The 11,596-nt window shown below is 35.7% G+C and overlaps 1 protein-coding gene across 1 annotated transcript; it reads left to right on the top strand.

The window, feature by feature from the left end:
* The first annotated feature begins 1,405 nt into the window (after positions 1–1,405).
* On the top strand, positions 1,406–3,752 carry LOC107746276 (leukemia-associated protein 7-like). The gene is made up of 2 exons (XM_016560411.1): positions 1,406–1,919; positions 2,717–3,752. Exons 1-2 carry the CDS (start codon positions 1,515–1,517, stop codon positions 2,921–2,923), a joined length of 612 nt encoding a protein of 203 aa, XP_016415897.1. The 5' UTR covers positions 1,406–1,514; the 3' UTR covers positions 2,924–3,752.
* Positions 3,753–11,596: the final 7,844 nt, after the last annotated feature.

The following is an 11,596-nucleotide window of genomic DNA, read 5'->3' as shown; positions in this document are numbered from 1 at the left end:
GGAGGTCGAGTAGAACTAGAAATTTAGTCTGTTAAAATCACAACGTTTTTTGTATCTTATTTCAGATCAATTAAAGCATTCAGTGTATGATTGAAACTGGAGTTGTTTAATTTCATTCGATGAATAACCAGGTAGTCTATAGGAATGGGCATTTTATATATGAATCTAATGAAAGATGTATTAACTGATAACACCTTGTAATTAATAGAACTTTTAAAGAAAAAGATCCACTTATTAATAACTGGAATAGGTTGTTAGATAAGTCCCTCCTCAAAAAAGCTGTATGTGAACGGAGGTCGAGTAGAACTAGAAATTTAGTCTGTTAAAATCACAACGTTTTTTGTATCTTATTTCAGATCAATTAAAGCATTCAGTGTATGATTGAAACTGGAGTTGTTTAATTTCATTCGATGAATAACCAGGTAGTCTATAGGAATGGGCATTTTATATATGAATCTAATGAAAGATGTATTAACTGATAACACCTTGTAATTAATAGAACTGAGAAAAAAAAGATCCACTTATTAATAACTGGAATAGGTTGTTAGATAAGTATATAAACTAACAACCAACAGTCAAATGTTTTGTATTTACTTCTTATGAAACTTGATCTGTGGGCTTATGCTTAAATGCCTGAATTTTTTCAGAAAAACTAACTTTTTGATGACTTCTGAAATGTGGATAGTAGTAATAAAGAGTAAGTGTGTGTGTGGTCCTGCTAAACCCTACATTATGGGGACAAAATGTCCCCACAAAGATGGCAATATCCAAAATCCAAACATGTTACATTTTTTGGTCCCCATGAGGAAACAAGCTTATAAATCATACACAATGGAGTTTCTGGAAAATCTAAAAATGCACAAAGTTTCCTGTAAGGAGTAGGGTTGGTGTAGTGTGATAGAAGTTTGTACAGTATAAAAACCATTACGCCTATAGAAAGTCCCCATAAAACATGGAAACCCAATGTGTGTGTGCATGTGTGAGACCTTTTGACACTTTCCATCAAAGAAATGCTGTTGGCTACTTTCATTTCTGTTAAAATCTCAGATTTGAGTATTTGTGTTGCGAAATGCCAGCACTGCCTGTTAAGACAGTGTCAGCTGTGACCTCTTCTCAGGAATCATGCAAACAATGTGACATTGGTTGCATGAGGTCATCTGTTTTTGTTCTTTTTTTTATCATTGTTCTGTTATTTTGTTTTTGCAGAATAGCAAAAAAATACAAAATAATAGCAGTATCAAGAGCCATGACATCATTAATACATTCACCAAATGTGCTGTTCGGAAGAAAAACTACTCTTAAACCAGCCTGGTTTGACTGAGATAGGGTAAATAATAAATTAAGGGTTTAAAATGCTAACTGTTTCTGTTTTTTGAGTTAATTCAGAACAAAACGTTTTACAACATCCCTGTACCTTCAGTTAACCGCTTTTTCTGAGCATCTCGATAGAGGGCAGGACTATCAGGTCACATTTGCATGTGTAAGCAAGCGCTCATCCACTCCAAACACAAACAATGAGGAAGTCGTTGGAGAAACAGTATGCCACAGCAAAAACATTTAAAACCGGTCGTTTGTCACGCTGTTTCGACCAGAGCCTCGTAGGCCTGTCTCTCTCAACAGTGACTCTGCACAAGACAGCCGATCAGGTGGCAGACATGGGGCTCTGCTCTTTAACACATCAAATCGATGCCTTAAACATCCTAAATGACCTGCGAGCTCACGCGACGACCAGCAATAGAGATGGCGAGGGTCAGTGTCCAGGTGATTTGATGAAGGTGCCCCGCAGACTGAAGACTATCGCGGAGAGAGCGAGAGAGAGCTGCCTCGCGCGTCTGCTCGAGATACTCACGCAACTCATATCTATAGAGGAAGATTTTATAAAAGACGTCTGTTACGGAAGGAGTTTGCTCAAGCATAAGGTAAGATGCTTTTGATAAGAGTCTAGACTGTAAAGTTTGTGCTGTAACGACTCAAAATGTCACGACATAGCCTACCATGTAGGGTTTGTATTTTATAAAAAAGCATTTTAGTCTAATAGTAACAGCTATTTAAACTATCGAATAACTCAGACGGGAGTATGGGAATCAGATTATGTCAAATGAAAAATATTTTCTTTTGTCTAGATTCCTGCTCTGCAGGTGCATCATGGGATGCTTTGTAAACAAGAGTTCCCATGTGTGCTGTCTGTTTACTAACCAGTTTAATTCAGCCATCTCTATAGCCATATATCCATATACACACACAAAATAACACTAATAAATGTGACCCTGGACCACCAAACCAGTCGTAAGGGTCAATGTTTTTAAAATTGAGATTTATACATCATCTGAAAGCTGAATAAATAAGAAAAAATCTAAATATCGAGAAAATCCCCTTTAAATTTGTCCAAATGAAGTTCTTAGCAATGCATATTACCAATCAAAAATTACGTTTTGGTATATTTACATGATCTTTACTTAATATCCTAATGATTTTTGGCATAAAAGAAAAATCGATAATTTTGACCCATACAATGAATTGTTAGCTATTGCTACAAATATACCCATGCTGCTTATGACTGGTTTTGTGGTCCAGGGTCACATATTAAAATGATAAATATTCAGTCAACATCTGACCGGTTCTGCATGTGGATGCTAAACTTACCTGCCCTTGTTTGCTTGTGATTTATATTTATAAGCTCTTTTTTAATTATTCACGTTTGTGTCCTCTCTTTCAGCACGGTGTTGACTTGAAGAACATATGCTTGAGAATGGCTATTGCAGAAGGCGGTTCTCGCTCGGACAGAGACTTGAGGGAACTTCGGGACTGTCTTCGGCTTATTGTGGGTAACCTGCTCGCATATGTGCGAGAGTTAAACAACCTCTCATCCACCGAGACCACTCACAGACTGAGGGAGCTTTCTAACTCCTTCCCAGAAATCTGAAGATCAGTATCACTTTCTGTATTCTAAGGAACTACCTCAGGAGCAGATACGAATTGAGACACTACCTTTTTTTTTCTCAGGAAATAAACAAGCCATGAGCTATCTGTGAATCATCTGTAATATTTGATAAGTATGATGATGCTTCAGATTCCGATTGAAGGTGTTGAGTGTTTTGCCATGAAAGCTGCCTATAGAGTTGGCTTCATATTTATTGTCAGTACTAAAGCCTAAGCACAACATTCTCTCGACACATACCAGTATCATGCATCTGTGCTCAGCTGACTGTAGGAGTAAAACAAGTCTAACAGCTGATGGTGATGTATCCACTCTCAACTCAGTGGGTGGGTTGGCCGTCACACCTCAGGATGGGCTGGTGTGGCCGCCTTTGTCACCTGCTAAAAAGAAAGAGTTAAGGAGTGAATTGGGCGGGGGAGGGTGTGTGAAAATATGCATTTGTTTATGTGTATTCCAACGTTATGACATTGCAGTGTAACTATGTTCCAAATGGAATGATTTTCAGTGTTACAACAAACACAATTAATCCTGAATAACTGATTATGAATTTAAGGTGTGACTCTTTAATTGTTGGCTTGAGCATTCTGAAATGAATATACACTTTTTGCTGTGTTTGCGAATGATACTGTAGCATTTGTAGAATCCTCTCTTGTCACTAGATGGTGCACAAACCCAGCTTTTTAGTAATATAAACATCTTGTGCTCCACTCTCTGAAGATAATTCAATTGTTTTTTTGGGGTCTAATGTGAATGAACAGTGATGCTCTGGCCCAAAAACTACTGGAGAATTATGTCAAACATATAAATGTTTGTGTGTGAACACATTAAAATAAAATATCAAGTTAAGTGGTGTTTATTTTAAAGACACAGAGAAAAAGCAAAATGTTTCACAAAAAGAAAGCTGTTAGGTTTTAAATGATGAAAATATAAGACTGTAAGTATTTGGACGCTTAGTGGTCTAGAACAGTTTAAGACTGTTAAAAAGAACTCAAATTATAAGCAAACATTTATAAGCAATCTTGTATTACTTGTAATAGAAGAACTATTGTATTATGTAATGTACATTTAGAAAGGACAAGCTTGTAGACCTGTAAGAATATCTAGGACAGGATGACTTATTTTAAGTATGTGAAGTATTTTAAAGCATTTAAATTAATTATTAATATATTAAAACAATCCTAAAACACATAAAATCAAGAAAAATCTAATCTTTTCCCCCTTAGTTAGTAACTATTGTTTTATTGGAGAAGATACACTTCTTATATTGTGGTTAATTAATTGAATGTATCAGTAATCCCAATTTTGCAGTTTTGTCACAACAGATAGCCTATATTTTTATCAATCAGTAGAAATACAAGAAATATGTTATATTGTGTTGGACAAAGGGGGGGGAATTCATTCAAAAAGTTTGAGAAACACTCATTTAGGATGAATAAAGACTTTCTGAGACTGTCATATCAAGTCTGATCAGTAGAGGACGCCATGCACACATTTTATGTGCTCAGTGACTTCACAGAACACGACTGACACAAAATCACTCGAATTGGGGAATCCATTAAGACAGCATCACGTGTCATCTGATTCATGTATTAAATTGACTGATTATGTGTGAAGCTGCGAAGATCACTTTACTTCAGTAATAACGCTAGCAAATGTTTTCCAGATTTAAGATTTACCATCCAACAGAGGAAGTGTTGATGACCACTTAAAACTGAATTAAAAACAGCTGAGTCAGTTAAAACTTCAAACTTCTCATTTTACCTTGTAATATCCTTAAATGTTGGAAAACCCTGTAGGGTTTTGCTACTAGCTTTTTTTTTTTAATTCTCAAGTGGCTAACCACTTGAACCGCAGGGCAGTGTTTATAAAGAAACAGCTTTTAGCAAATAAAGATACCACTGCAAACTAGTTACTTGTCAAAAGTATTTAATTTCTTTTAACAGTATTTTTCCCCCTGGAACATTATAGGTAAGTTGCATAATTTGTAAGTGCACCTTCATTCTTTCTCGAGGCCCTTCACAAACTTCCTGAGGCGTGTGTTTGACATTTTGTGTCCTAAGGCTGGACCTTTATGGCGCTGTTGTTTAGCATCTACTTCCACAAGACCAACTGAACTCAGCAACCCCAGGCTCGTGGAGGTCTGGGTTGAACCACTGTGGGCTCCTGACAGGCCAATGAGAAGCCAGCGCTGCGGCTGCAGACAGCGTCTAGCAGGATGGATGGCTGGGGTATTATGTCACTTCCTGGGACATGGTAAGAGCAGACCCAGACAGATGAGTAAAAGGCTGAGTGTTGTGTGAGAAGAAGACCAGAGGAAAAGACCAGGCATTGTTGGGGGTCCGTATCTGCCTGTCTTTGTCTCTCTTTTACCCACACTGTTTTTTTTTTCCAGACGTTGTCAACATTTAATTCTTATGTCTTAAATGTATCTCTCCTGACTTGTACTTGATTGTCTTACTTTTTGACTTTTCCACAACATCCAAAGACTGCATCCACTTTTTTCACCCATTTACCTCTTTTATGTTTTTCTTTCTTTCTTTCAAATCTCCCTGATTAGGAGTTTGTATGTTTGTTTGTTTGTTTGTTTTAAACAAACAAAAAAATTATATATAGGTGAAACTAGGGATAGTTGTCACACAGAGTGGGTTTATTTTAAAAAAAAAATGAATTTATGCATAGGCATGTATATTAAAGTCTTAGGCTAAATCTATTAAAGGCTAAACCTACTGAACATTTCTACCATTATTGCCCACAAAAAAAAAGAAAAAAAGAAGAAAAAAAAGATACAGCAGGGCAGTTTGTCCCAATGTAAAGCTGCCATTAAATTGCATATTATTATTTTTGTTTTGTTTTTGTTTTTTTTCCAAAAAGAAAAAAATGTAAACAATTTATGATACATCAACAATGTAAAAATCTAATGATGCAAAATATTAAAATAATCTTACAGACGCAAACTTTTGGACATATAGTATATACTGTTTATCAGTAGTCCTGGCTACTTAGCTAAAAAAAATTTACGCAAGTTTTCTATTTCAAATCAACGCTGTTGTTTTAAACGTTTCTATTCTTCAAAAATGTATTATCGTTACTTAATTATTATTAAGTAGCACAACTGTTTTCAACATGATAATAGAAATATTTCTTGAGCATTAAATCATGATTTCTGAAGGATCATGTGACACTGAAGACTGGAGTAATGATGCTGAAAATTCAGCCAGAGATATATTCAAATGGAAACAGTTAAACTGTAATAATATTTCAGAATATAACTGTTTTACTGTATTTTTGATCAGATAAATGCAGCCTTGCTGAGTATAATGTCTTTCCAACACACTCACACATCTTACAGGCCCCAAACATTTGGAAGGTAGTATATAAACAGTATATGGCTTTTTAAAAAATGTGGACAATTTATGAAACCTCAACAATGAAAAAATGTCATACAAAATATTGTATTATTACTGAAATTACTACACTTTTAATTTGTCAAATTTACCTATTTTAACTTTGGTTTAAAATCTACTTCATTATATGTTTATATTCATTAGCAGCTACACTACACTTTTCTCAGGTAAAAAAAAAAAGGTATAAAAGCTGTCACTGGGGCAGTACCTTTGTACCTTATTTATCCCTATTGGGTGTATATTAGTACCTGAATGCTCCAATTTTGTACTTTTTGTACCGGCCCCGGCAGCTTTTGTAACTTTTTTTTCTGAGAGTGTATAACAAATACATGATAGTGAAATTTTAGTTTACAAATTTTTCATCCTTTATAAATTATCCAAATTTAGGACATAGGTGTTTAAAACTAGCTTACAAACCATTGGAATGGAATTCATGGTTTTATCTGTGAATTAAATCCTTAGAGTTAGCAGCAATTGTGACATTTCCATCTTGCCCCGCTCTCCAGTATCATCTTAAATTCTTTATCTACATTTTTTTTCTTTCCACTTTCCCCTCCGTTTTCTCATGGCCTGTCATACAGCAGACATGATGTGTATATTCCTGCGGGGTCATGTCATTCTCTCATCTTTTTCTTTCTATTCATCTCTCGGCTCTTTATTTTTTCCTCTGATGCAGAGCCAGATGAGGACTCTGGGGTGGTTGTGAGAGTGTGGGGACTGACTGTGTGTGTGTGTGTGTGTGTGTGTGTGAGTGAAACCTCAACCTGCGAGTGGGTGGTGGATGATGACCCCTTACTCTCCAGCACTGTGTGTGTATGTGTGTGTGTGTGTGGTGTCCTCGGCCCCTAGACGTCTATCTCCGGGGCTCAATCTCATGCTGAATAGAACCTCCACTGTGTTTCACTGCGGGGCTTTCCCGCACGTTTCACTCTCAATGTATGATTCATTATCCAATCAGAGGGAGGGTGACGCATCCGTGAGTGATCTTATCGAACCCGGGTGCCCACGTTCAGCCTTCCAGATGCTCCCTCTACTAAAGAAACAGAATTTAATAGAGTTATTTTTAGTTCTGAGAATCTTAAAATAGGCTGTGAAGGGTGTGGTGGGACCTCACGATCACGGCCTGTAGCTGAAATGAATTGGGCTTGAATGAAGTCACGAGAATCTTCGTGACTGGTGTGTTTTTTTTTTTTTTTTTTTTTTTTTTTTTTTTTAAGAAAGTGATGCCCCCCTTGTACTTAGTACTTAACTAACTTTGAATCTTCAATCTTATAGATATTTATTGTACTTAATTGCTCCTTGGGTGTTGTAAATACATACTTTAATTTTAGATTCCTCCTATTGGTTCTAAGTATTAATACTTTTTTCATCTGTTAATAATTGTACAGTGTCTCTTACTTAAAACAGACCCTGTTTGATGTTTTCATAGAAGCTGAATAGGACCGTTTAGGAGAGCCTATAATGTTCAGTTTTGGGGGGTTTTGCATTCCTATTCAGCAAAACAGCACAGCACAGTTACAGTTGATTCATTTACCTTTCCAAACTAATTTTTTAGCTCTGTGTCACAGTAAGTGTCACATAAAATCATGTTTACGAAACAGATGCCATAAGTTTGATCCCCTCAAGCAATTCTATTAACATAATTACCATCAGTCTCTCTGCACTATTAACAATAATGGTTCTACTGTGGTTCTTTGTAGTCGTGTCAGCAAAGAACCTTCTTTCCATCAACAACCATTTTTCTGTAAAGTATATGCTTCGGCCTCCGATTTGACATCCAATCCAATTCCATATTTTTTTCCATATCTGTTACATGTTATGTAAATTCTAATAGATCATATGTCATCATAGTAATATATATATATATATATACGTATATGTGTGTGTGTGTGTGTGTGTGTGTGTGTGTGTAAGCAAGTACCCAAGAAAAAATAATCAAACAAATATTTTTAGGTTATCAATTTACTCCATTTTCTGGAAAGTTTACCAATTTCTGAAAAGTAACCTCAAAGCAATTTTGGAACCAAACTAGCTAGTCCTTACTGAGTGATTTAGACTAAATTTCAAACCTATTCTGGCTTGAGTTGACTATATGGTTCTTAAATATATTTTTGTTTCTGGGTTCTTTAAAGCACCAGAGTATAGATGGTGAGAACTATATAAAAGGTATTTGTGTAAGTTAAAAAGGTTCTCTTTTGATGTCAGACTTTTTTCGTTGTTGTTGAAAGAATATAATACTTGCATTGTGGATTTAAGTCTTACCTTGAATCCAAAGCACATTCGTTTTTTTCTCTGAAAGTTGTGTGATAGTAACGTTCCCATTACTACGGCTCATTTCCCATCAGAATGGCCTCTGACTCTTTTGTGAGTAAGTCAGTCATTATGAGAAAACAGGAAACTGATGGCCACTATTGTGCTTGTACTCCCAGAGGGTCATCACAACACTTCTTTAAATGTTTTAATGAGGGATTTGTGGCTACAGTACTTTTTTGTTGTTGTTTTAAGGAACAATTAAAAATGACTAAAGCCAAAGTTTTCAACCGTTATAAAATATAGAGAAATTTAATTCTCATGACATTTCTACCTATTAACAAATATAACTTTCTAAGTAATGATTCTGTAATGTTACTTAATGCTCTTAATGAAATTTATGTTACAGATAAAGTGTATATATTTTTTATACTGAGGATCCCCAAATTGGCTGACAGTCTGAATGGGAGGTAAAGGTTCAAAACTTCTGGTTTTGAATATGAGCCAGTTTTTGAAATTTAAATTGAATTGAATTTTGGGGTTATTAGCTTTTTAAACAGATGTTCTGATCTCTTTTTTTTTTTTCAATTGGGATTAGGATGAAATTGTGTCTAAACTGCTTTCAGAGTTATCTGCCCCTGACTTGACTCCATCTGTGCAGGGTCGCACATCAACAACAGTTTTTCTTGTGTGTGTGTGTGTGTGTGATTGGTTTCATATTTGCATTATAAAAGCAGTGCAAATGCAAAAAGAGTGACACATAGTCATAGTCGCACAATTGAGATTCATTATCAGTGTGAGTCAAGCGTAGGGAAGAACCCTTTTCTCTGCTTGACAATATGATGTAATGCAGTGCTGAGGTCATTCTGTTGTTGCCATGGCATCACCTTGGGAATGTGAATTTGAGGTATCAAATCAAGCTTTCAATCAGTATCTCTTAAGTCAATTAACCTTCACAGAATCTCTTTATTTCTTATTGTTCATGTGTCTTGCATTAAATTGAGCCTTCAGAACTGGTTTCATCGTCAATAAACCTCATTCTGGTTACAAGATGTATCACTGTCTGACTAATCTGACCACAATCCTGAGGCTGTGACTGTAAACTCTTGTTTTGAACCACAGACTACATTTAAGCTCAGCACCTGTGAAGGGTTTGAAAAGTTTCCAGGGATCTAATTCGAGAAGAAGAAAAAAGGTTCAGATGATTTTGCATGGATTTTTGTTTGCAGAATGGCTTTCACTCTTAAAAATGAAGGAAGAACCATTTTGGTTCCCCAAAGAACCTTTCAGAGATCCGTTCTTAAAAGAACCTTTCTATAGTGTGAAGAACATTTAAAAAATTAAAAGAACCTTTTTCCACTATAAAGAACCTTTTGTGGAATGGAAAGGTTCCATGAATGTTAAAGGTTTTTAAGCAACATTAGATGCTATTACACTATCAGGAAAATTATAAATTGTACAATATAGTACCTTTTGAAAAGGTACCGGCCCAGTGACAACTTTTGTATTGAGAGAGTAAGGAACGATCTTCGTTGGCAGTCATTGTGTAAATACAAGTAATGCAAGGCGTGTTGGAATCTTATCTTATAAATGTAAAGTTTATCATATACCGTTCAAAGTTCTGCTTTTACAACCATGACTTATTTTTCCACCTCTCTCAACCATTGCTGTGTAAAGAAAGCAAATCAGGTTACAGCAATCCTCTTTTTGGATTATTTTCTTAGGGTTTGGGCATTATAACTCAAATCACTCCCTGCCTGTCTCTCACACACACACACACCACACACCCGCAGGCTCAACAAATATTCGAAGATAATTTATCTCACAGTTTATATTGCGGACACCAGCATTCAGGTGACTGCTCTGAAATGAAGCCTTCACGTCAAAATCGTCCCGGATCGGATTCTAACACACTCCATGTATGTGCAGTGCTGTGTTCACTTAAGCCCATGCAAGAGCATTTAACTGAAGGCTTATGAACACTCAACATTGCCCCTTGCCCCTCTTTCTGATACAATTGGACTTGCTGAAGGTGTCTCCTGGGAGACATTAGTCAGTGAAAAAGCAAATACTTCATTTTGAATCCATGTTTTCAATTTGGAGGCACATGGTTTGAATTAGGGTCATGCTTACTGAGGTGGGTGAGTGGGAGGGTTAGCCTCAGGACAGAGGTGAGTGAGAGCTTCCTTTACACCCACAAAAAACACACCCACATTTACACTTTAACAGTCAGCTTTGTTTCAATTTTTAGGGACTTTTGAATTCAAGACAGTTATGGTTACTCATTAGTTTGTAATTTAATTGTGCAGCTAACACATTCAAGGCCTACTTCACCCAAAAATGAAAAATCGGTCAACATTTTATTCACCCTCATTTCGTTCCAAACCTGTATGACTTTTTTCTTTCTTTCTTTAGAACACAAAGAAAGTTACTTTAAAGAATGTTTTTGTCCACAAAGTCAAAGCAACAACACTGAACCCCATGAAGTTTAGAATGACATGAGGGTGAAAGAATGATGACCGAATTTTCATTTTGGGGTAAACAATCCCTTCAAAAGTTGTATTGTATTGTATTTTTAAAAATGCAATAGATTATACAGACTAGCCCATATTTAAAAAGGATTTGAAAAGTGGATGCATGGATATTTGAAAACTGTTTATATCAGAAATCAAAATTTAGGATTATTGTCCATGTAAAAACAGTGACTTGATGAGTTGGTCCAAAAATCATAGTTATATCAATCACAATTTAAAAAGCACAATAATATATAATATGTTATGTGCAATAAATACTATTTTATAGAATATACATAACTATGCAGGGGTGTAAAATGGTATGCCAGTTGAAGAGAACGATTGTAATGACAGACTGAAAGAACAAATGGAATCTAGTGGTATTAACTTTATAACTATAGGTAGCCTAATACATTTTATGTACACTATGTTTCAAAAGTTCAAATACACTTTGCATTCAGTAGAATAAAAATTATAAACAATAATTTCCA

This window comes from Sinocyclocheilus rhinocerous, unplaced genomic scaffold (assembly GCF_001515625.1).
Source record: "Sinocyclocheilus rhinocerous isolate Xijiao unplaced genomic scaffold, SAMN03320098_v1.1 scaffold798, whole genome shotgun sequence".
Lineage (NCBI taxonomy): Eukaryota > Metazoa > Chordata > Actinopteri > Cypriniformes > Cyprinidae > Sinocyclocheilus > Sinocyclocheilus rhinocerous.
The sequence above is the reverse complement of the archived record's forward strand: the minus strand, read 5'-3'. Positions and strand labels throughout refer to the sequence as shown.